The following is a 26,274-nucleotide window of genomic DNA, read 5'->3' on the forward strand; positions in this document are numbered from 1 at the left end:
TATGTTCAGAGGTGGGCTGGGAGCAGAGGGGTCTTAAGGTTCATAAGGAGGAGAGATAGTAACAGAGCCAGTATCCTCTTTGGATTGGCTGGTGATTTCTCCAGTGACCCAGGTTTGTTACAAGGAATGGGCCTATTTAAACAATCATCATTCAGTATGTTCAGAGGGGATTTATTAACCTGGTTGGTGATTAGACACATTATGCAAGAGGCCCTTAGATTGGGATCCGATTTAGGGCATTGAAGGCCTGGACATAGGTACCTCAGTCCATGTGCCCTGTTTCCTATTGAAGAGATCTGATAAATCATATTGAAGTTTAATGTTCCATTAAAGGGCTATTTTCCTTCATTTCCTAAGGAGTACTGAGGCCATTCAATGTTACAGAAGATCAGTCTTTTTTTTCTTCCTTAGATCTTGCAATGTGAATTGATTCCAGTGAGTTAAAAGGCATCCCAAGGGAGAATCCTTAAGAACCAAAGAAAATCCCATGCTCCCAGAAAAGTAGAGAAGGTCCATTACCAAAAATCCCCCCTGACTCCTAGGTGGCATCCTACACAGGACATGTCAGAGCTTCCTAGTGTCAAAGTGACCAGAGGCGACCTTCTAAGAACATGATATGAATACCACCTTGCCTTGTAGGAGGGATCCTGGTGTCCCTCAGCTTCTGCATTGCGCTCTAGACTACCAATGGGTGCCAGTGAATGAACCAAAATGCCATGGAGAACTTGTCATTCTTAACTCATGGAAAATACCAGAAAAGTTTTACAGGGGAAATTATATACTATTGTAATTTAAGTAGTCAGTAGGGGACGTTGATGAAGAATAGTAAAGATAGAAATCCATCACGATCTAAGTAATATCCCAATACATGTAATCTTTTATAGCTGACTTCACTAGGAAAGGATCCTCAGTTGGGTTTTAATTCAGTTTGGTACTGGTTTCAGCCAGCTCTGAGTGGAGGACTGTCTCGTGGCCAGAAGTGGCTAGACTAGGAATTTGGAGGGGATCATATTAGACCAAAGAGAAAGAAAACCTTACATAAGATTCTTAAGATTGGCAGCTACCCTAGTGACTTAGGTGGCTGTCTTATGCCCAAGAAAGACAACTTTGTGTAAGAATAGGAATAAAGAAAGGGCATCAAGTTTCTGGGTCTTCTAATCATTCCCGCCAGGGTACTAGCTTCCAGTCAAATGATAGTCTTTCTCCTACCTATAAGTATTGCAGCCTGAGCAATGGACATGAAAATGTTCCAATAAGCCCATAGTCCTTTTTTTCCCCTTAAAAAAATTTTTTTTTATTGGAGTTCAATTTGCCAACACATAGTATAACACCCAGTGCTCATCCCATCAAGTGATGGGCACTGGTGACCTCAGTGCCCGTCACCCAGTCACGCCATCCCCTGGCCCACCTCCCCTTCCACTACCCCTTGTTCATTTCCCAGAGTTAGGAGTCTCTCATGCTCTGTCACCATCTCTAATTTTTCCCACTCATTTGCTCTCCTTTCCCCTATAATCCCTTTCACTATTTTTTATATTTCCTGTATGAGTGAAACCATATAATTGTCTTTCTCTGATTGACTTATTTCACTCAGCATAATACCCTCCAGTTCCATCCATGTCGAAGCAAATGGTGGGTATTTGTCGTTTCTAATGGCTGAGGAATATTCCATTGTATACAGAGACAACATCTTCTTTATCCATTCATCTTTCAATGGACACCGAGGGCCATTTCTTTTCCTTGTTTGTTTCCTACCGTAGGACTTCCAGGGCTAAGAGGGGACTTCCTTGTCTTGTTCCTGCTCTTAGGGGAGATGATTTCAGGTCTTCATCATAAAGTACGATGTCAGCTACAGGCCCTCCTACACAGCCTTTATTCTGTGGATGGACATTTCCTCAAAACCCACTATGCTTTTTATGTTGTGTTTTGTGAAATGCTTTTTCTGCCACTATTGAGATTACCGTATGGTTTTTGTCCTTTCTCTTGTTAATGTGATGGATCACGTTGACTGATTGCCAGAGAGGAAGTGGGTGGGAGATGGGCAAAATAGATAAATATTAGGAGCTATAAGCATCTGGTTCTCAAATATAGAAGCCACAGAAATTGAGAAAGTACAGCCTAGGCAATGGAGTCAGTACTATTGTAACTTTGTACGGGAACAGATGGTGACTACACTTCTCATGGGGAGAGCTGAATAATGTACAGCATAGTCATTAAATTGTAGCCCTGAAACTAGTTTAACATTGCATGTTGACTATACTTCAATAAATATTAATAGGGTTTTCCGATAGAAATCACGGTGGGTCCCTGAAAGGCATTTACACAGCCGTTACACATATGAAGGCACCTCTGCAGAGATGATAAAGATTTCTCAAATATCTTCAATATTGATTATTAAAAGATTTGACAGAGCTTGCATTGGGAGGGGCAGAGGGAAAGGGAGACTCTCAAGCACACTTCCCACCCAGCTGGCCCAGGCCCCACTTGAGGCTCCACACCACAACCTCGAGATCCTGACCTGAGCCAAAATCAAGAGTCGACGTTTAACTGACTGAACCACCCAGGAGCCCCTCAAATGTTCTTAAGCAAAATTCATGCTGAACCCTTGAGGGTGAGAGGACAGCAGGGACACCAGTCTACCTAGAAGGGTGGGAGGCCTGGAGGACCTGAGGGTGGAAACTAAGATGTGGGAGGGTGCCTTCATCCCATTCCCACCCAGCGTGGTGACAGGACCTTCCCCTGCATGCTTGGCTTTCAAGGGATCCCGATGTGGGACTCGATCCTGGAACTCAGGGATCATGCCTCAAGCTGAAGGCAGATGCCCACTGAGCCACCCAGGTGTCCCATGACTGCGATCTTTATCAATTGATCATTTATTTTTCAACTTTGCCTGTGTTCTTAGGCAGTTACTAGTGCCCAAGGAATGCTAGCATTATATATTGCTATTGGGCATAGCATTATATATTATTACATATAGCATCATTATATACATATAATAATGATGCTATCTATCCATCTCACCTTAAGGGGGTGGGGCTTGGTAGGGTGTCAGCTCATGTTTTACACTCAGCTTGCTTTTTGTTCTCTCATCAACTTGATGGAGGGGTTGAGGGAAAAGGAGGGATCTAGGGTGCTGTGAAGTTTCTGCCTTGTTTGATTGAGTAGAGGGTACCTTGGATCAAGACAGTTGATGCTAGAGGCATTTATAGGTTTGGAGAACACAGAGGTGTCCTATAAATCATTGAATAAATGTTTCTGGGGTGCAGGAAAACCAAACTACATTGGAGATCTATCCTTGGATATCATTAGCATTCTGGAAGTTGTTGAAGCTTTGGGTGCAGATAAGCTCAAGTAGCCTGAGTGCCAGAGTAAGAAGAGAAGTGGTCCAAATTAGGAATCCTGGAAGTGCCAAGATTTGAGGGGCAGGAAAAGAACAGAGCTTGGGAGGGAAACTGGAAATGCAAATGAAAAAGTGCACACTTTATGAGGAATATAGTTTGGATCAGAAGAGAGAGAGAGGGGGGGGGGGGCAATGATCAGTGGCGATGTTATGCTAAAGACAAGGATGCAGAGTAATGGAGGATTGACTCTGTTCAGCCTTACCAAAGGGAGAGGACTAGAAATCATGTGAAGTGACTTGAGGTCACTGTAAAGACTTCCTAGCAGAACAACCTAGAATAGAAGAGTTTCCCGAGGAAGTCATGGGTCCCTGTGGCTAAATGCATTGAACACTAGTTGATGACCACTTGGCAGGAATGTTGTAGAAAGTATTCAAGCATCAGGGGACTAATTGTACCAAACAGGTCTTTAAAGTCTTTGCAAGTCCTGAGATACTATGATGTTGTATCTTGAAGGTAGGAGGTTGCCTTCTCCTCTTGCCATCTTCAGAAGCGAGGGAGCTATTCCGTAATCTTCCCTTCCCTCTATCATCTGTAACAGAACTGTTACTTACAGAATTAGCTACACTCCCTGGAACATATTTATACTCTAAACCTGGACATCTTTCCAGAAATTTTCAATCTGCTTTACTTTTAGGCAGAACTTCCTTTCATAAACCTTGTTCCAAACAAGAACTTTCATAAATACAAGTTCTTTTGGATTTCCAAAAAGATTACTTACAATTACTTACCATTATGGCAATAAAATCCAAATTAGTATAATTAATATATTTCTCTGTATCCTAAGTGGAACTCACAAAATCTATCTGCCTTCATATTTCCAGATTAGGAATTCTGGTCTTGTCTGCCCTGATGTGAATGCTTTTCCTTCCTTTTATCTGAAACATTTCTAGGCCTTTTTGTTGTCCTTAAAGTGTGGCAACCAGAGTGTGCAGCATTCCGGGTGTAGATGCCCCACTGTTTCAGATGTGACAGACACATTTTAATTCCCATATAATCATCAGCATCACAAAAAAACTGTTTCTCGGGGAATGGTTTAGTGTAATTCTAAGTTCATTTCCTCAGTCACACAGACAACTGAGAAATATTATATGGTATAGTTGTACTTACTTGAGCAAACACTGAGCCCTATACTACACTTACAGGAAAATTGTGAGTTTATCTTTGGCTTTGTCTGACAATAGCCCCAGGGTTGTTCATCCTGTAAACTCTAAGACCTGTAAAACCTTTGTAAAAACTGGACTCTAGCAATGACTTTTCTTCACTTAAAAAAAAAAAAAAGGTTAGGTTACTAGTTATACTCTATAGTTTCCTTCATTTCTGCTTTTATCATTTAGGGTTTATAATTTCAATATTCATTCCTTGTATCTTCACATTCTTTTTTTTTTTTTTTTTTTAATTCATAAGAGACACAGACAGAGGCAGAGAGAGAAGCAGACTACATGCAGGGAGCCCGACGTGGGACTCGATCCCAGGTCCCCAGGATCACACCTTGGGCTGAAGGCAGGTGCTAAACCGCTGAGCCACCCAGGATGCCCTTATCTTCATTCTTGAATCACATTTTTATATCATGTCATAGTCTAGCTTCTGCTTCTATGCTGAAAAGCCATGGGCAGATATTATCAAATAGTGGAATTCTTTTAGAAAGAGCCTCACAGTACAATGATTATACTATGTGGTTATATCATGGCCCTGCGTCTACTGCTGTACACCATAACACAGCTCTCTGGCCCCTGACTTAGGTTATAATGGCATTCTGCTGTCTCATCAGAATTCTTTGTCTTCTACCTATCCCCTCTGTCCTTTGGTTTAGTTCTGGTTAGGTTGTAGGCATATGTTCTCTTACTGTACCCCACTTGGAGTGGTAAGTCCTGTACATTTTCCTACTTATTGGTATGCTGGTTATAGCCACTGCAAAGCCCTGAATCTTAAGGGCTCAGAGGATTATTTTTCAATTTCCTTACTCTACTTTATGGAGCTCTTTTCATTTGGTGCTGTATTTTAAGTGGAACTGGAAACTTCTTTTCATGTTTAGATAGATAGTCTTTCTTGTACAAAGTGATTATTTCTGAAAGGTTGATGAACTGTTGACTAATGGACTGTGCATCCCTTAAGAGTTGGAATTCACCTCTGTCCACCTCAGCATCCAGCCCGGCATCTGCTACTTAGTAGGCACCAAACAAATATTTGGGTGAATACTTGAAGGGGGAGTCAAAGTACATACTGAGACTATAAGGACCAGGTCTTCTAGAGTCCTTTTCATTTGTCTAAGCTGGAGTATAGTCTTTAAAAAGCCAGAGGTAGAACTAGAGTTGACATTTTTCATAGCTGGCCTCAAAATTGCCCAGGGGAAGGAGGTGGAGCTTAACCAAAGTACAGATTCCTGTGTTGATCCTCTAATCAGAATATCTAGAGGAAGACTAGGAATCTGTATTTTTCATAAGAGGACCAGTTATAATGCAACTAGTTTGTGCTGAACCAGATAACCTCTAATTCCTTTTCAGCAATAACATTCTTTGGTTCAAATATTAACTAGCTGATATGGAACTCTTTTTTTTTTTTTTTTTTTTTTTTACTAACCTCATTCTATTTTCCCTTTTTTGTCATTCTCATTCAGAGTCTGCTAAGCCAGTCAGTGATTTCTTCAACAGAGAAGCTCCCCTCCAGAGGCTCTAAGCATTTGAGGTTCACACCTGTTCCCTTTGTGGATGAGATGACCTCGTCAGCTCTGGTCAATATTAATCCCTTTACCCCAGAGTCCTATAGAAAACAATTCCTTCGATCCAATGGCAAGAGGAAAACTCGAGGAGATCTGTAAGTGTACTGTCGCCTCTAACTTTTGGGAACTGGTCTTACTAATGTCAAGTAGAGGGGAGAGCATGAAAGTAAGATTAGGAACAAGAACTCAACTTGAATGCAACTGATATCATGTTCACACATCCCCTCCTTCCTAAATGTTAATGTTGGTTGTAACCTGCTTTGTCATGGAGATTCTAGTGTCTCCCCATTCTGATATGTACTGTAAGGTATCTTCTCTATAAAAGAATAGGGCAGAGTAAGCAATAGACTTTTGACTTCCATTAGCAAAGTGGGCGAGCTATGGAATTGCATTCATGTGGTCTCTGGATAACAAAAGGCTAGCCATTGGGGCAGGTGTAGCTCACAGTTCAAGGAGAATCCTGCTGTTTCGAGTCTAGACTGTGTGACTGAGAGATATAGAGCAAGGATTTGAACCTCTCTGCAGGTGATGGCAGATTGGCTAAAGAGAAAAACATAGTGTTGCTTTTAGAGGTGCTAAGAATGGAAAGCCAAACTGCACAACTCCCCAAGGCCACTGAATATTAGGAATTGTCCAAATGAGGATTGTGCATATAACTGAGGGACACTTCTTTACTACGTCTCTTCATTGCTTCTTTATTACATGATGAAAGCCTCTCTGAAATGGGCCAGTCATTTTTGCTCACATATAGTCAGCAAAATAAATGCACAGCTAACAATCTGAAGTACAAAGAACATTTAATATGTTAGGTTGAGTTGTTTTGTTTGGAATCAATGACTCCGTATCAATCAGCTTTGTGGCCAGAATAGGTTTTCTCAATGCTATCTCCTGCATCTTAAGTAAACAGAACTTTAGTACAAGTATACAGGTCCACTTTTGTTAACAAGAATTCTATTGGTTTTAGCTCTTGAGGATTCTTTGCAAATCATCAGAATTGATTCACCTCTCACTGAAGCTAGTCAGAAGAGACCATTAATTTTAAATCCCTGCAATGAAAGTGATGGCACTTTTGTAACAGCTCTTAGTGCTTCTGAGTACTTTTTCTCCCTTACTTAGTGTACTGTTATTTTTGATGTGGTGTTATAAAGTATTAGAATGTATTATTAAACGTAAGTCACGGGATCCCTGGGTGGCGCAGCGGTTTGGCGCCTGCCTTTGGCCCAGGGCGGGATCCTGGAGACCCGGGATCGAATCCCACGTCGGGCTCCCGGTGCATGGAGCCTGCTTCTCCCTCTGCCTGTGTCTCTGCCTCTCTCTCTCTCTCTGTGACTATCATAAAATAAATAAATAAAAATTTAAAAAAAAAATAAAAAAAATAAACTTAAGTCACGAATGTCCAGTGTCAATCTGTCCCCATGAGTGTAAAGTCTTCCTCTGTTTACATTTTCTATCCTCTGCTTCTCCAGAAGAAAAATCTATAGCTGGCTGCTCTAGAGATTGAAATATGGCTTAGAGATCCAGAGTGCAACTGCTCATGCCAAAGAGGATGTTTGTCAGAGACTTCAGCTCATTGGAAAGTAACTGAAAATATCTTAGCCAGCGTTAGAGTTTATTCTGCTGTACTGTTGGTTTGCCTGAGAATCTAGTGCAGAGCAGGGGAGGTGGGTGTGGGAGGGGCAGGTCGCATTGAGGCCAGGAAGAGGGCTCTGTTTCCAATCCTCTGTGTACTCTCACCCCCACTGTTCAGGGTTGCTCTGTTTGCCCAGAACTCCACTACCAACCTTAGCTGATTCCTACTCGTTCTTGGAAACTAAGTTTGCATATCTTCTCTTTTGGGAAAGACTTCATGATTTGGGTGCTGCCTGTAATGTCCTATGATATCTTGTTCTTATTCTTTCAGTTTCTTATGTTGAAATGTTCTATTTATCCCTGTCTTAAAATATAAACTGAAGGAGGGAAGGAATTGTCTTATTTACTCTTACAGTCCCAGAACCTAGTATAGTATCAAGCTTAGTGGTGCTAATCATACATTGATATCACTTCTTCTCCCTCTTTTTTTAAGTGAGGAAGCTGACCCAGGGGAAGGCAAGGTAGAACAAGGGCTGCCTGCCAAGGTGAGCACAGTTCTTTGTTGTAGCTGTCCTAACTTAGTCACTTCTTCCTGTTGCTTCCCTCTCCTCTCTCTTTCTTTTTTTCTCTCTGTCCCTCCTTACCAACCCCACAACTCACTTTGTAGATTTACAAATGTGCTTTGCAGCTGAATTGATCTGGACTCTCATCAGGGTCTATATTCTTAGCTAGTTATTACTGTATCAGACAGGCCTGATAAGCGTATTGCTGAATCATTACCTTGGAGTGTTGTAAAATTAATGGCTACTGCTTCTATCTTGGATTTAGGGAAAAATTCTATATTCATGGGGTAGAAGGGTGAAGGGAAAATTCAAGATATTTAAGGTCCAAAAATGGAAAGGCAGAAGAGAGAAAAAATGGCATAAAGCTGTAAATTTAGATGTAAAATTTTGGCTCTTAAATGTGTCAGTATCTACTGATTTTTAAATAATGTTCACAATCTTTGAGATAGCATCCCTCATTTGATAACCTAGTCTAAGAAAAAATACTGTAAATATTAGCACCATTATTGCAGCCTTAACTGTAATGGCAAAAAAAAAAAAAAAAAAAAAAAGAGTACTAAATGTCCAATTATAAAAGAATGGCTAAATAAACTATAATTTATAGTAGAATATTAAATTGCCATTAAGAAGTTTATAATACCATGAAAGCATGCTTGTGTTCAATACTCAGTTTATGAAAGTGGAGGGGGAGGGCTTGATGGATGAGTGATGTGGATGGTAAGCTGGCTTATTTGGTGTCTGAGATGAGGATGGGAAGGTAGTGGCTGAGCAACTGGTAGAAGGCCTTGAGGTCTCTGACCAGAAGTTTGGTTTCCTTATAGGAGACAATTAGGTATGTTGGATTCTATCATTTTGCAAAAATAATTTTCACTATTAGAAGAGATGGAAAGAGGGCTGGTAGCTATGGCAGCTCCAGACACGGGGGAAACAGAATTGGAGATTGGCTAAGGGCAATGAAAATTCTAGATCTTGCTAATGAAGACTGATTGGTATTGGATGTTGAAACGAGGAACTAGTAAGGGTCAGGATTGTTTAAACTCAAAGTTAGATGAAAAAATTCTTGCTAACGGGGACATTAGGAAAGGATGACTTCACAGATAAATTAATTTGGATTGAGATTCATATAAATTCATGGAGATTTTTGTCATCTTAGCTACCATTTCCTGATAATTTACTGTGTGCTTGGCATTGAGCTAAGTTACACACACACCCAACCCACTCCTCCCCCCACACGTTTTCTCATGTAATATTCAAAAGCACCCCAAGGAGTGGTTGCTAAGATGCTCACTACTTTAGATCAGGAAACTAATAAGAGTTCAGTGACTTTTGCCTAGGGTTACCTACTAGCTGAGTAATGAGAGATGTTGCTGGTCAGCCAGTAGGTGGAGGGCTTGTTATACCTAAGCACATAAACTAAAATAATCAATTTGACAATTTAGTTCTCTAGACTAAGATTTTTTAGGAAGCAAATTGAACACAAATAAGTTTATTCAATTTGAGATGGAAACACTAGCAGCCAGAGTGTGATCTAAGTAGACCAGAGTCAAAGGGAGGTGCCCTTTTTTTTTTTTTTTCTTAATATATTCTACCTGGATCTCAGCCATTCCTTTAGGAGAGGACAGTAGCTGTTGCAGTGAGCAAGTGCGTCCCCTCTAAAAACCTATTGAGAAGAAGAATATCCCAGACAGAAGAAATAACATAGAAAAAGACTTAATATATGAAAACAATGACAGTGCAGAGTTGTTTAGACAGTTATGAAGAATACAGAGAAGGTAGTCAGCAATTGGGGTGGTTCTTGCTACCATGAATACTGACACAAACAGAATCCAATAGATTGGCCTCAAAAGTCTTTTTGAAAACATACAGAAATTTTTGAATATGCCTTAAGTTTATTGCTCACAATATGTTAGAATTATTTTAATATTTTAATAAAATATTTCAGAGATGTGTTCTACGAGAAACCAATATGGCTTCCCGCTATGAAAAAGAATTCTTGGAGGTAGAAAAAATTGGAGTTGGGGAATTTGGTACAGTCTACAAGTGTATTAAGAGGCTGGATGGATGTGTTTATGCAATAAAACGGTCCATGAAACCTGTTGCAGGATTATCAAATGAGTAAGTACCTTTGAAATGTACTAGAAGTGCACACTTGGATTTGGAAAGTTGTTTCTTGTCAAAACATTTTAAATAATAGTACTGATGTCACCAAAAATATACCTGTTGCTACCCTCTCTATTATATGTGGTCTCACATTCATAAACTTTCTGAATTTTTCTAATCAGAGATCAGTTACTTCCCAAAACATACCATGACCATTTGGGTGCAATCATGTTGTGTTTTTTCATGGCTCCTAAGACTTTTCCTACTGGTCTTACTGCTTTTGCTTTAATGAATAGATTTATGGAATGATCTTCAGCCTGTTAGTTCATTAGAAATATTGCCAAGTAGGAAGTTACTGTTAACTCACTGGTTATCTTGACTTTGTTTTAGTAACGAATTCAATAATGAATTCGGTGTTTTGAAGACTACAAGCGAGGACAAATTAACAATAATTTAAGTTTCATTCCCAGAACTAATTGTCTAGAAGTTTTTCCTTTTACAAAGAAGACAATTATTTTCAGATTCAACCAGTGCTTTTTGTGAACTGTGGGAATGTATTATTAGTTTGCTGAATCTGAAATTATGGACCTCAGAATTCATTTTTTTTATACCGAAATTCATCAAGTACTACATTTTACTTTGTGTGTGTGTGTGTTGGATTTTCTATTCCATAATGACTATCTCTGCCCGAGACTGTCCCTGTGACTACATCATCTTGGTGGAAAAAACATTGATTCTAAGGACTGTCTAGCCTTTACAGAGAAGATAGAGAACCTATCACAATATCCATTACCAAGGCCTTTTTGTTAAGCCTGTCGAGGTTTTTAAAAATTGTGATACGGTAAAATTAAGACTCAAAGCCTGTCTGCCATCAAGATAGTAACAACTGAAGATTGCTCTTTACATATGCCGTCTAATCAAAAACCATGGATTTTGGTTCCAGGATGACCAAGGTTCTTGGGTCTATCATCACTGGCTTGACATTGGGTCGGTCACTGAGCTTTCTAAAGCCTTCATCCCTGCCACTATGTCTTACTGAGTAGTTATGGAAATTAAGTGAGATAAAATAGTAAGCAGTGAGTAGTCAGTGTTCTGCCACTGTGAATAATGCCTCATATCTTGTCTTTTTTTTTTTTTAGATTTTATTTATTTATTCATGAGACACAGAGAGAGAGGCAGAGACACAGGCAGAGGGAGAAGCAGGCTCTGCCTGGGGAGTCTGATGTGGGACTCGATCCCGGACTCTGGGATCATGACCTGAGTCGAAGACAGATGCCCAACCAGGCATCCCTCATATCTTGTCTTTTAAAAAAAAAATTTGTATGTATATCATCTTGACTCATTTTTCTTGATGCTTCTCTGTCTTTTAGGAATTTGGCTCTGCATGAAGTTTATGCTCATGCAGTGCTTGGGCATCACCCTCATGTGGTCCGTTACTACTCTGCATGGGCAGAAGATGACCACATGATCATTCAGAATGAATACTGTAATGGTAAGTATGTAGAGTAGTATCTGTGGAGAGGGAGATGAATTTTAAATCAATAGGAAAAAAAATCTTTGCCTCTCATTCATAGTTTAGGTCAGGATAGCAATACCTAAAAGTCTGTACTACTACAGTTTTGCTTGGAAGCAGTGAGCTGGGGACACTGAGTTGTATTCAAAATGAATTTCTGTTTTATGCTATTTCATATTTCTTTCAGAGCTGATGTGTGGCTGACACATAGAAGCTATCAATCCCTTCACATTTTACTCCATACTTAGAAAACTTTTACTCTAGTGGTTTGAATAGTAGGTAAATCTCCTCCTCTTACATTTGCAAGGTATTCTAAAAGATGCATGCAAGCCATAAACCCTACTATTTGGGGGGAAGGGAGTGGTAAACTTACACAGCCAACTTTTGATTAATTTTCAAGTGGGTTCCTGAATTGGGGGATAGTTCATGCATCTAGATGCTTCTTATCTTTGAACTTTAGTGTTCTCACTACAATGTGTGGGGTGGGTGCTGGAATGAAATGCAGTGGCTTCAGATATATTCTTGTAGGTCCTTCAGAACCAGACATACACAAGAAACTGGTAAAAAAAAAAAATTTTCTGGGCTACTTAAATCCAAAAAGTAGTCTTTTGGTTTAACATATTTCTAATCTGTGATTAAGGGGTTGATAAAATCATAGAGTTACACGTGATTATTCTCAGAAATATTTTTTACCAAAATGTTCACTGGTAAAATATGAAAGTGCTACCAAATTAAGTAGAAGCTTGCCAGCTTTTTAGGGGTAGCAACCCATATTCTGGCTATGGTAATATGGGAAAATGGCAAGCCTCCCAAACCTGCTCCCCAACAACATGTACACCCACCCTTAAGTTTCTCTAATAGTACAGTCTTCGAGTAATTTTAGTAACCACCAGATAGCCCCAAGTATGTATGTGCAGCCTGACTTTTGAGGGACAGTGATAAAGTTTCATCATTTTACATACAAATAGGTTAAATGATAATATTATGAAATGCTAGAAACATAGAAAATAGTACACACATGCTGCAAAATAATGATTTGGTATTTCCCTTATTGTTTCCTTAGGGCCTGATTTCCTTGGAGTCTTAACTGTGAACTTTGTTGTGGTTTTTTTCCCCAAGTTCACCTGAATCCTTTTTTTCCCTAATAATCTCCTTAGGATAAAAAAAAAAAATAGACCCTTTCCTTGTGATTCAGAGGCTGAGATTTTTCTTAATCTTCTCTTCCTAATTTCTTCTTATCATAACCAGGGATTCCCTATTCTCCTCTACCAGTCCCAAAATTGGTTTTATCTTCATGAATTTCAGCTACTAACAAAGATAATATCAAATAACAAAAATTAACCAAGAAAGCCAAACAAAACAAAAGTAATCTTATTCAAAAAGAATAAGATGGAGTGATCTTATTACAAATCATCTTCTGATTCTTTTCAACATTTGAATACCTTCTCAAAGTGTGACGCTATACTAAGTTCTAGGGTGAGATATACTATAGAGTGAGCTAAGGTAAGTCCTTCAAGGAGCTTTACTCCTCTTGCTCTGTTACAATGAATACATAAGAGACCATTTGCTGCAAAGTCAGGTGGATAAAAAGCATTCAGAGAAGATGGATGTGAGCAAGTGACAGCATAGTGTGGTGTTGTGGGCCTAGTCAGGCAGAGCTGGATCTAAGACTAGTGCTGCACGCTTGCTGTAGGATCTCTGGGATGTCAATCCCATTGATTAAAGAAATCATAATATTTATTTATGGGAGTAGTTTGAGAAATAGCAACAATCTATGCCAAATGCTAGCAGTGACAATACCTGATACATAGTAAAAACTCAATAATAGTTGCTATTAGAGCAGTCAATAGTTGCCATTAGAGCAGTCTCATAATGGAGGTAAGACTTGAAGGAAACCTTGCAGGATTACCAGAGTTTAAGAAGTAGAGGGAAGACTTCCATTAGAGGAAGAGCATGCAGACAAAGGGCAGGGTACTGGGAATGGGTCTGTACCAGTGGACAGTAAGGACACTGAGAGGATGGAGGTGATCCCTATAAAAGGAAATAAGAGCAACAAGGTAAAGTGTGGGAAGACTTGGCTTTTGGATGTCAGGCAGTCAATTTTGAAGTTGATGTGATAGATTATGAGGAATCCTTGTCTGTTTACCATGGCATCCACTAACTTCACTGTGTACTTGTCAATTAAAATGTAATTCTGATTTTTCAAATTGTAATTCACATACATTGCTTTCAAATATGAACTGATCATCGACAATAAAGCACACCCTTATATTTGTCCTGTTTGTGGTTATGGATAATTCATGTTGAGACTTAGCCCTATGGCTCTAAATGAAGGAGAGTTAAGTCCTAAGTATTTGTAAAATAGCAAAGTACCAGCATCCTATTCCTTCTACTCCTTCTCCCACTCCATCCTCTCCTTCTCCCTCTTGCTCATCTCTTCCTCCTCATGCCTGCCACTCTTTCCCCTATACCCCCAGCCTGTCATAGCAGTCAGGCTAGAACATGTATGGTTATGGTTTTACTAAGATTATAAATTAGATGATTTAGATAATTTACATCATAACTAGTAGAGACCAGCAGTTATCTGATTTTTTCCCCCTACTGTGTGTCTTGAGCCCTGAACCAATCAAATGTTCCTTCCTCCACCCTCACCCTTGTCAAGACTCCCTACGTGTCACCTGTGGGCCAGCCTCTGAAGTCTGAAGGTCTTCCACCTAGTAGATCAATTGTGTAACCACCAGGATTCCAAACAATTCAGGTTGGGATGATTAATCTCTCCCCCACACAGTATTTTCTTGTGATAACTTCTGTCACTGAAGTTTTACAGAGCGTGCTCTCCTAGGATGGTGGTTCTTGCATTTGGTCTAGTGATGTGACATCCAGAAGTCCCCATGTCCTCTGTGAAACACCATGAATCCTGGTTATATTTTTCTACCAAACAAGGAATAACTTTACCAGCAGAAAAACAGGATTGTGCTATAGATAGCAACATAAAATCAAGATTTTGAGAATACAAGTGTATGAGCAAAATATCCTGTTTAATTGTTCTGTTTACCTTTCATTGTTGGAAGGCATTTGCTATTTATTTTAGTATCTGTCAGATCTCATAAGCAGATGGAAAAATGTAGCTATGTTTTTACGTTTTTTTTCCCCCCTGCCAAGTAGGGAAAGCACTTTTATCTAAAGGAAATAACTCAGTCACCCATTTCATAAACATGATTTGATAAGAGCTGAGAGCTGGTTGTTTCCTCTTAGGGCACAATGCTGGCAATTATGGTACCATCTTTGGGTGGTACCCTGGGGTATGGAGTTAAGGCTCCAGTGTAGCTGAGATTAGTAAGGATGAAGTTTTTAGTTCATTTGGTATTGCTCTGTCTATAAACACATACTTCCTTAGTACTATTTAGCAAAGAACAGTTAATAACACTCTCTGATAAGAGGGAGACAATAAGCTTCAGCTGTGGCAAAATAAAGACATTCTCCCGACTTTGCACAAATGCTTTTCAGTGAGTTTTACTGTTGATTATCACTTGGATAACTTTTAATATTACCTACAGAGCTTCTAAGTAATTAAAAGTGCTGCTAGCACTGGTGTAGTTACCCTTAATAAATCCCTGTAGCTCTTCAGGGAATTGGCAACACATCTCTGCTTATAATCTAAAGGACCATCTTGAAGGGTTCCTATCTACCCCCAGGATGCTTCCCTCTTTCCACACATTTTATGGGGGCCCTGTCTCATCTTTCCTTTCCCTCTGTTGCCAGGATAGACCTTCAGTTCAGAATATATAGATGACATGCAAGACCTTGAGAAAGTGAAAATGAATGGGTTGGGGCCCTGTCTTGAAGGAGCACCTAGCCTACTAGGGAGGGAGATGGACTCCAGTGGACATGAGATCCTTGGATGTAGGCTTCCTTCTTCTTGCCATATCTCACAGCTTCATCTGCAAACTCAGACTTCAGGTGACTTTGTTTCAACACACTCTTACTTTCTATCTAATGTCCTTTCCACACATAAGTTTTAAGAAGATTCCCAGGAAAAAGACACACCATTTACTTTAGGCCTCTTGGTGTTTCTGAAAACTGCTGAAATTCTCCTTTCTGAATATAATTATTTTAACATGACAGGTCAATATTTATACTGAATTTTACATAGGATACATGAAAGTATGGATTTCCTAAAAAAAAAAAAAAAATGCCATTATCACCTCTGATCCTATTGTTCTGGACAGATACTTGAAGGCTGGAGCCCTAACTGCCAGGGAGACCCCAGACTCTATAATTTGACTGAAGAAGCTGCCAGTAAATGAAAATTAATAAATAAAGGGTTCAGAAGCATTCTAATACCTTAGGAAAGGGGCAAACAAGATCCAGATGGTCAGATGAGTCCAGGCCTTTTTTTTTTTTTTTTTTTTTTTTAACTTATAACAATGATAAATCAGGAGCCTATCTATAGTTGATAAGCAAATACTATGGCTCAAATAGGATTTAGGTATATATTGAAATTTCATATTTTCCTTGGGTCAGCAATCATTAAATATCCTGATTTTGTTAGATATTTTTAATGGAATTAAACTCAGAATCAATTTCATTAAAGTTACAAGTAGCCTATAATTACTAGCTTGACGCTGAATTAATCATCAATGCCAGCAGTAGTTATTTGTCTAGGCCTGATTGAGCTTCTGGTTAATCATTAGATAACAATTTTAAAATGTTAGCTGGGGCAGACTCAAGGCAATAGAACCATATATTGGATACCTGCAGTATGGCATTTTATTTTCTTTAAAAGTCCTGTAGTTCTTCTCCAACACATCTGTGGAATAGATGGGGCCAAAATTATGTTTTACACTAAAACTGAATAATCTAGACTTGTTGGATTAAACCCCTTCATAAGAATTTTCTTAAATGTTTATTATGCTTTTATCTATTCAGATTCATACCTTTTCTCCATTCTGCGGGGCTGCTCTCTGTTGTTCCTTCCTAGGTGGGAGCTTGCAGACTGCTATATCTGAAAATACAAAGTCTGGCAATCATTTCCCAGAGCTGAAACTCAAGGACATCCTTCTGCAGATTTCCCTTGGGCTTAAGTACATCCACAACTCTGGCATGGTGCATCTGGACATCAAACCTAGTCAGTATGGCTCCCTCTGCTCCTCTCAACAGATTTATTTCTCTCTCCGCTATGTCAGAGTTGGTGCCTGCGTGTCTACCAAGCATTGAAGATGCTGTTTGCTGGCAAAATCTGTTTCCTTCTTTTGTTTCCCTAAAAAATTTAAACGGCTTTATCTATTTTTGCCCTGGGCCCAGGGGACAGAGAGACAGAAGACTCTTTCCCAGACAGCGAAGCCAAAGTATGAAAATAGGTCTCTAACTTACTGCATAGCTAAGTGACAGCATATTGGCTGCATCTGGAATGTATTGACAACTAGTGCTGTATATACTCTTTCTAATTCAGCACTGACTAAAGTGAACAGAAATGAATGGTTTTGGCACTCAGTGTGAAACTCCAGGAAATGATGTTACCATTTTTTTTTTTCAGGCTTATTTTTTTTGTTCTGAGGCTACTAGCCTCTTCAGAGGATGGAATGTGTCTGAGGTCAGTTTCACTCAAAATAGGTATCCTCAATCACTGAGCTGTTCAGAAGTAGTGTGAGGAAAAGAAATCTTGATAGTCTTGTTACAAATACACAGAAAGGAGGGTGGCTAAAATGTCAAACAGAAAAGAATCTTTGGGGTGAAAAAGCTAAGGGATCATTACTTAGGTCAATTGTGTATTTTGTTAGGTAACATCTTCATTTGTCATAAAATGCAATGCGACTCTCCTGTAGTCCCAGAGGAGATTGAAAATGAAGCTGATTGGTTTCTCTCTGCCAATGTGATGTATAAAATTGGTGAGTTGGCCTTAAGCCCTGAGCTGTATATTATCCTGTAAAATTTATAGTGATGACTTCACCTATTTCAGTTTTAAAGACATGCTTTTAGAGAGCTCTATTTCTTTCCTTCTTTTTTTTTTTTTTTCAGGTGACTTGGGTCATGTGACATCAATAAGCAAACCAAAAGTGGAGGAGGGAGATAGTCGCTTCTTGGCCAATGAGATTTTACAAGAGGTAAAGACTAGGGAAACAGTGTATTTTTTTTTTAATTTATTCATGAGAGACACAGAGACATAGGCAGAGGGAGAAGCAGGCTCCCTCTGGGGAGCCTGATGCGGAACTCGATCCCAGAACCCCAGGATCATGACCTGAGCTGAAGGCAGATGCTCAACCACCAAATCACCCAGGTGCCCCAAACAGAGTATTTTATAATTCCTTGAACCTTTTGACTCTCAAATGAGTGTTCACAGTGCAAAAAATGAAAAAAATATATTTATAATTAAAAAAAGGATTTTATTTATTTTACAGTGCAAGAAATGAAAAGTGTATGTTTACAATTCTTAAAAAAGATTTTCAGAGAAAGAATTAGCATGTGAGTGGGGGGAGGGGTAGAGGGCAAGAGAGAAAGAGAATCTCAAGCAGACTCTGCTGAGTGCAGAGCCCAATGAGGGAGGGGTTTGATCTCATGACTCTGAGATCATGACCTGAGCTGAAATCAAGAGTTGGACATTTAACTGAATGACACACCCAGGCCACCCAAAAAGTATGTATTTATAATTTAAATTTATATTATCCCTTATCCTATTCAGGATTGAGATCAAAGATGATAAACTTTTCCAAAAAATAGCATGAGGAAAGCTGGCTCAATTGTAGATTAATCAATATTTTTACTGTTCTTTATAAAGGTCCTCCTTTACTGTTTCTAGTATTTCTTAGAATTCCTAAACTCATGGATTCCTAAGCAAAAAGGAAGCTTTTATTGCTTCAGCCCATCTTTATCATGCTGTCATCCTTTTGATAGTACGACCAGCTCCAGTGAAATGACTTTCAGTTATTGCACACCTTCTAGGATGTCTGTGGAGTCAGGGCTAGGAAGATTTAATACCATCCGGAAGGATAATATCTGTGACCAATCTATGCTTGCTTCTGCCCTACACTCTTCAGGGCACAGTAGTGTGAATCAGGTGGATTTGTGCCGTATCCTCTGTCTTCTCTAGAAGTAAACCACTAGCCATGTCAGATGTGACCCGGCCCATTGTGTCTGTTTAGGCTCATATGCACTCAAATGAACCTCTCTTTAACAGTTGTCTTTAGTCTAGACTCACTTCACTTGGCAAACTAACTGGCATTCCTGTCTTCTGTTTTGAAGGATTATCAGCACCTTCCCAAAGCAGACATATTTGCCTTGGGATTAACAATTGCAGTAGCTGCAGGAGCAGAATCTTTACCCGCAAATGGTGCCAAATGGCATCATATCCGTGAGGGGAACCTTCCAGACATTCCTCAGAAGCTCTCAGAAGAATTTCACAATCTACTCAAGGTGGTATCTCTTAGGAGATGAAGAGAAGATAGAAATGTCTATTTTTTAAAAAAACATAATTGCAAGTAGGTAGGGAAAGGGAAAAGAAGATGTTGGTAGTGCCACTGACAGAGAAAGGGATCCTGATGCCCAGAAAAGACACAGGAGAGATTGAAAGTTTCTCAAAGAAACTTAGGATATTATAACACCTGTTTGTTCTAGTTTAAAATCCTGTTAATTTTTTTTCTCTGCCATTCCCAACAACCCTGTTAAGATGGGTAGTCAGGAAACCTAGGCTTAGAGCATTTCCTGGACTTGTATTCTCACCTTTTGATGATTGCTTAACTTTAAAAGCAAACCTGGTCTATTTGCTTTTTATTTAACTATTGTCATTGGTAATGGCGATATTATGAAAAAATCTGATTTCTGAGTGTATAGAAGAAAGTAAAAGCCACTTTATTGATGAATTACTGGCAATACCACCCAACGTCTGGACTATTGGAAAAAGGCATAATGTCAGGAACCTATGTGTTACTGGTACTCAGTAGCACCTGAGCATGTGTGGGACAAGGAAAGGAGGCTCTTATGTTGAAACAGAGGTACAAGGAAACAACGTTGAGAAGCTTAAGATCATACTAAGAAGACAAAATGTATACATAAGACTTAAGTCATGATTAAAGGAACAGGATTAGTTACAATCCCTACAATAGCCTTAGAAGCATCTACTCTTGGGGATTAAACTTGAGTTTCACAGTTTACCTGAAAACTTCAATTTTAGCTACAGATTTGTCCCTCTTCCATGCTGCTGCTTTCCTGAAAAAACAAGGCAAACCCTTGCTCACAGTGGAGCTTCATGAATAGCATAATTACCCATTTCTATGTGTAAACTGCTCCTAGATTTAGTTAATACATACTGAGTTCTTCAGTGCTGGCCCAGTGCACTTGTTATACATATATGCTAATTCATTTAATTCTTGCAGTAATCCAAAAGGTGAATATTGTTATCCCAGATATCGGGAAAGAGAAAGTGAGTTTCAGCATAGTCAAGCCACTTTCTCAAGCTAGTTAGTGAATGGTGGATCTGGCTCTGAACATTGGTCCCCAAATAGAAGGTTCATATTATATGAACCATTATATGATATTGCTAATTACTATAAATAGTTAAGCTATTTTCTACTGTATTTATGTCGTTTTAGGTTAAGACACTCTCTACCTGAAGATGAATGCTTTTAGGAATACTGTCATGGTGGGGTATACTTAGTTTTAGCTGAAAAGGAGCATGTTGTAGTTGAAAGTAAATGGAACTAGGAGTTGGGTAACTTGAGTTTTAGTCTTGGTCAAGTCACTTTTTATCTTGGACCTCAGTTTGAAAGCAAGTCACTTGGACAAGTCACTTTTAATCTCAGGACCTCTGTTTCTTCCCATTTAAAATGAACACACTCGACTAGCTAATCACCCACTAGCTCTAAAATATGATAAGGACAAGTCAGAGGTACGGATGACGGATGCCACTGTGTAGGGATGATGGTTCCATCCCCGGTGGAACTAAGTTTTTATTTATTTCTTCCCCCATAAAGTTAAAAGCAGAGTTTCACAAAACTCACCAGCAGAAGCTGGGTTGGAGTTGGATTGGGTGGGCAGATTTTTCCAGCAGTGAAGTTTCTATTGCCTTCGTTTTGGTCCGACATCAACAGAACATGATCCACCCTGACCCAAGTGAGAGACCTTCTGCAGCAGGTCTGGCCAGAAGTCGAGTTCTCCGGCCCTCCCTCAGGAAAGCGGAAGAGCTCCAGCAGCAACTTAACTTGGAAAAGTCCAAGACAGCCACACTAGAAAGGTAGTTTTTGTTGTTTGTTTGTTTTAAAGTAAGCTATTGGCACAATGTGGGGCTTGAACTCACAATCCTGAGATTAAGAGTCACTTATTTAACCCATCCCCCCATGCACCTCCTTTCTGGTAACCATCAGGTTGCTTTTTGTAGTTAAGAGTCTGTTTCTTGATTTATCTCTCTTAGCTCTTCCCTTTGCTTGTTTGTTTTGTTCTTAAATTCTACATATGTTTGAAATCATATGTCTTCCTCTGACCACACTCTCTAGTTCCATTCATATCCTTGCAAATGGCAGGATTTCATTCTTTTTTATGGCCACATAATCCATTAAATATATATAGCACCTCTTCTCTAGCCATTCATGAATTGATGGACATTCAGGTTGCTTTCAAAATTTGGTTATTGCAGATAATGCTGCTTATAAACATAAGGGTGCATCTATCTCTTTGAAAATGTTCTTGTATTTTTGGAGTAAATACTCAGTAGTACAATTGCTGGATTGTAAGGTAGTTCTATTTTTAGCTTTTGAGGAACCTCCACACTGTTTCTCATAGTGGCTGCACCAGTTTGCATTCCCACCAACAGTGCATGAAGGTTTCTTTTTCTCCATATCCTCAGCAACACCTGTTGTTTCTTGTGTTGTTGGTTTTAGCCATTCTGTCAAGTGTGAGGTAATGTCTCATTGTAGTTTGGACTTTCATTTCCCTGATAAGTGATGATGACCAAAATTTCATGTGTCTGTTGGCCATCTGGATGTCTTCTTTGGAGAAATCTCTGTCCACGTCTTCTGCCCATTTTTAATTGGATTTACTTTTTGGGTGTTGAGTTCTATTCTTTGTATGTTTTGGAAACTAATTCTTTTATCAGACATGTCATTTGTCTTATATCTTCTCCCAGTTGCCTGTGTTCTCCACTAGGATTTTGATGGTTTTGATGGATTTTGATGGTTTCAGGTCTCACACCTAGGTCTTTAATCTATTTTGAGTTTATTTTTGTGTATGGTGTAAGAAAGTGGTCCAGTTTCATTCTTTTGCATGTCCTGTCTAGTTTTCCAAACACCATTTGTTGAAGAGACTTTTTTCCATTGGATATACTTTCCTGTTTTATTGGAGATTAATTCACCATATAATTGTGGGTTTATTTCTGGATGTCCATTGATCACATTGATCAGTGTCTATTTTTGTGCCAGGACCATACTGTTTGAATTACTACAGCTTTGTCCTATAACTTGAGCTCTGGAATTCTGATGCCTCCAGATTTGCTTTTGTTTTTCAAGATTGCTTTGGCTATTCAGGGTCTTTTGTGGTTCCATATAAATCTTTGGATTCCCTGTTCTAGTTCTGTGAAAAATGCTGTTGGTATTTGATAAGGATTGCATTAAATGTGTAGATTGTTTTGGGTAGTATAGACATGTTACTAATACTTGTTCTTCCAACCCATGAGTGTGGATTTTCTTTCCATTTCTTTGTGTCATCTTCAATTTCTTTTATCAGTGTTTTTACAGTTTTCAGAGTATAGGTCTTTCACCTCTTTGATTAGGTTTACTCCCAGGTGTTTTATGGGGTTTGGTGCAGCTGTCAATGGGATTTATTCCTTAATTTCACTTTCTGCTGCTTCATTATTAGTGTATAGAAATGCAACAGATTACTGCATATTGATTTTGTATCCTGAAACTCTACTGAATTTGTTCATCAGTTCTAACAGTTTTTTGGTAGAGTGTTTAGGGTTTTACATATAGTATCATGTCATCTGCAAATAATGAAAGTTTTGCTTTTTTCTTACTGGTTTGCATTCTTTTTCTTTTTGCTTTTCTGTTTGCTGTGGCTAGGACTTCCACTGCTATACTGAGTAAAAATGGTAAGAGTTGACATCCTGGTTTGGTCCCTGACCTTGGGGGAAAGTTCTCAGTTTTTCCCTATTAAGGTGGTTGTTAGCTGTGGGTTTTCACAGATGGCCTTTATTGTGTTGAGGTATGTTTTCTCTAAACCTACTTTGTTGAGGGTTTTTTATCATGAATGGATAATTTACTTTGTCAAATGCTTTTTCTGCATCTATTGAACTGATCATATGTTTTTTATCCTTTCTCTTATTGATGTGATGTATCTTATTGATTGATTTGGGAATATTGAACCACCCTTGCAACCTAGGAATAAATTCCACTTGGTTGTGGTGTATGATTTTTTTAATGTATTGTTGAATTCAGTTTTCTAGTATTTTATTGAAATTTTTGCGTCTGTGTTAATCAGAGGTATTGACCTGTAGTCCTTTTTTAGTGGTATCTTTATCTAGTTTTTATTTTTAAAAATTCTTTTATTTTTAAAAATTCTTAACATAATTTATGCCCCAATCAGTAGGAATTAGGAAATCTAATCTGCCATGTGTTGTGGCATGTGTGTGCCAGCCATTTTTAAAGAAAATCACAGGAGCTAATTTCTTATTCTGTGTATAGCTGAGGGTTGTTTCTATAAATACTGAAATAAAAAAGAAAAATCTATGTTAGTTTAGATCATAAATATCATCTTTAGTTTAGGATCAAGTAATATATTTTTTTTCCCTTTAATTGCCAGGGAACTGAGAGAAGCTCAGCAGGCCTGGTCCCCCCAGGAAGAGCATAGTGACCCTGGGGTCTCTGGGACCCCCACAGGATCAAGATGTACCAAACGCCTGGTAGGAGGAAAAAGTGCAAAGTCTTCAAGCTTCACCTGTGGGAAGTCTTCCCCATAAGAACTCCCTTCACACCAACCCATCTTTTGCCTTAGTGCTTCCAGAAATAGTTATTGACCATGTCAACCTTCTTGTAAATGGGGAGATTAACCAACTTGAATGCCCAAAGATTTCAATAACCACTCCTAATTTAGCATTTACAGCCAAGGTCCTCAAGCTAGTAAGGCCCTGTATTAGCAACGTCCCAGATACAATAACTGGAAGCATTTATCTTCTCTATTGATATATTCCTAAGGCTACCTATCAACAGTTTGTTCACTTGTCACGCTCACTGATGCACAGTGGGAAAGCACGCATCTCTGAACTGAAAGAGAAGGCAGTGGCCCTAGGCACGCCATATGGAATAAGAGGCTGCTGTAGCTGGTTGCCTACTGAGGAACAGGGACTCTCCCTGCACGTAGAAAGGAATATAATTTTGTTTTGAATTGAGGTAACTGCTTTCAAGAAATGTGCATGTATTTCAGTAATGCTTCTTAGGGGTAAATGATGGTATTCCTAAAATAATTCTCAGCCACTTTGAGCAAGTGGTTTTCCTACTGTATTCTTTCAGTGAAGACAATCCTTTCCTCTGATAGTATATTTATTAAATAAATGGCTTCAACATTATGTGAGGTGGGTAGAGATAGACTATCTATAACTTGTAATTTCTGAACTGGCTATTAACTTATGGAACAAGACCCTGGGTATGGGGTTCAGGGAACATTTAATGTGGTGGTTCTTCAAAATATTTGCCCTAACCCTCTTGTAATTGTTAGGATTGGTTTTGATTTTCTGGGTGTCACCAAATTCTCCTTGACTTTTATCAGAATTTGGCTTTGTTTCCTGTGATTTTATCATATTTTAATCCTGATTATTTTCTCTGTATATATATTTTAAGGGAATAGAACATTTGTAAATAAAGGTTTTTATCTTGTCCAAAGTCAGATTTGGGTAAAGTACTCTTCTTTATAATATGTAACCATCAAAGAGTGAGAAATTTCTGTTGGAAACTATTTCATGAGTAGATAGGGAGTAGATAGATGAGAACATTTGGTAGATTGGTAGTAACAGGTCTTGGCTGCAAAGCCCAGCTTTGTGGGCCTAAAAGCTAATAATGGTCAGGCTCTAATATATAAAATACTTCTGTCATAAAGGCATTTGACAACTTCTAGTGCATCATGTTAATTAAGGTAGCCTGTTAATGGTCTGTAGGCTTTTTTGCTGCCTTATATTCTTCTTTACCCTCCATTAAAAAAACAAACAAACAAAAAAACAAAAACAACAACAACAAAAAAACAAGTGTTTTTAAATTGAATAGACCATCATAGCATTCTTTGTTCTGTCTTGGAGTAGCAATTATTTCCATGCAGTTAAGTGGGGGTAAAGTGCTCTATATTGCTCATTGTCATTTAAAAAAGTCTAGTCTCAATTCACATTTCTAAAATGGAGTTAATTTATCTCTTGCCTCCCAGGCATATCCATTGCAGTGCAAGATCAACCACAATTTGCAATTTAGAAACAGGTATATTGTTAAACATATGCAATGTACAGACCAGAATTCTTTAATTATACTTGTCTTCTCAGACATTGACCACTCGTACTTTTAAGGTCTATGACCTCTTCTTGACCCTGCTCCTCAGAGCCCATGTCAGCACTTGAGTGGATCTGGTGCCAGACTATTGCTTTCTCTCCCTCTCTCTCTGGGGGACTCCAGAGTACCACAAAGTTACTAAACCAGCAGGTGGCTACATAGACACTGAGTGTGAGAGGGACTGAGTCTTCACTGGGCTGAGGATTTCATCCCTTTCAGTTCAGCTGGAAGCTGAAGTTGACCCCTTGCCTCTGTAAGATGCTCCATCCTCAGTCCTAAAGTTCTGTTTTTGCACAGAGATCATAAGGTAACCTAGGAACTAGTTATCAAATGTCATACTATCAAATATTAACATCATTGGACTTACAATATTAAACAAGTTGAACTTAAATACTTTAGGATATAAATGTGCTACTTTTTTTTAAATAATAAATTTGTGCTACTTTTCTATAGATCTTAAACATACACTGATGTTAAGTTGCCAACAGATAATCTTGAGACTTAAAGGAATGATATTGTGCTTTATTAAACTCTTACATATGTATCAGTTTATAGATGCCATTATCTAAAGCTGTATAATGATGAACATTAAAAGATAAAGGTCAACATTTCAGCCTGAAAAATTAAGCTTTTTTATCTCTGTATGAACCATAATTTCAATCCTGAATTACATAAAAATGTCAAGTTGATTTTTAAAAAAAATTTAACAAAAAATAGCTCTAATAACTAATAACTATGAAGTGCTGCTAAAATTGCTTTTGAGCCATTTTAAAGTAGTTGCTGTAATCCATTTAGATAGTAAGTGCTATAATTTTCCACCCGTTATTATGAGGCTTGAGAAAAACTGATTTAGAAACAAAGTGAAAATTGCATTGAAATTTCCAAAAAATGTTTTTATATAGCA

At 38.7% G+C, this 26,274-nt stretch overlaps 1 protein-coding gene and 1 long non-coding RNA gene across 2 annotated transcripts in view; one reads left to right on the forward strand and one right to left on the reverse strand.

Moving 5' to 3' along the window:
• The window catches only part of WEE2 (WEE2 oocyte meiosis inhibiting kinase), a 32,617-nt gene extending 7,954 nt beyond the window's left edge, over window positions 1-24,663 (forward strand). Inside the window, exons 2-11 of the mRNA XM_077850183.1 lie at window positions 6,013-6,209; window positions 8,177-8,228; window positions 10,189-10,361; window positions 11,717-11,838; window positions 16,841-16,987; window positions 17,640-17,747; window positions 17,878-17,963; window positions 19,099-19,269; window positions 20,943-21,085; window positions 23,644-24,663. Of these exons, the coding sequence (XP_077706309.1) occupies window positions 6,013-6,209; window positions 8,177-8,228; window positions 10,189-10,361; window positions 11,717-11,838; window positions 16,841-16,987; window positions 17,640-17,747; window positions 17,878-17,963; window positions 19,099-19,269; window positions 20,943-21,085; window positions 23,644-23,800 (1,356 nt within the window). The 3' untranslated portion in view covers window positions 23,801-24,663. The remainder of the gene's footprint in view (window positions 1-6,012; window positions 6,210-8,176; window positions 8,229-10,188; window positions 10,362-11,716; window positions 11,839-16,840; window positions 16,988-17,639; window positions 17,748-17,877; window positions 17,964-19,098; window positions 19,270-20,942; window positions 21,086-23,643) is intronic.
• The window catches only part of LOC144284976 (uncharacterized), a 41,514-nt gene that overhangs the window by 11,421 nt on the left and 3,819 nt on the right, over window positions 1-26,274 (reverse strand). The window contains exon 2 of the long non-coding RNA XR_013353363.1: window positions 16,797-16,864. This is a non-coding gene — a long non-coding RNA (uncharacterized LOC144284976). The remainder of the gene's footprint in view (window positions 1-16,796; window positions 16,865-26,274) is intronic.

The sequence above is a fragment of the Canis aureus genome, chromosome 15 (genome assembly GCF_053574225.1).
Source record: "Canis aureus isolate CA01 chromosome 15, VMU_Caureus_v.1.0, whole genome shotgun sequence".
NCBI lineage: Eukaryota > Metazoa > Chordata > Mammalia > Carnivora > Canidae > Canis > Canis aureus.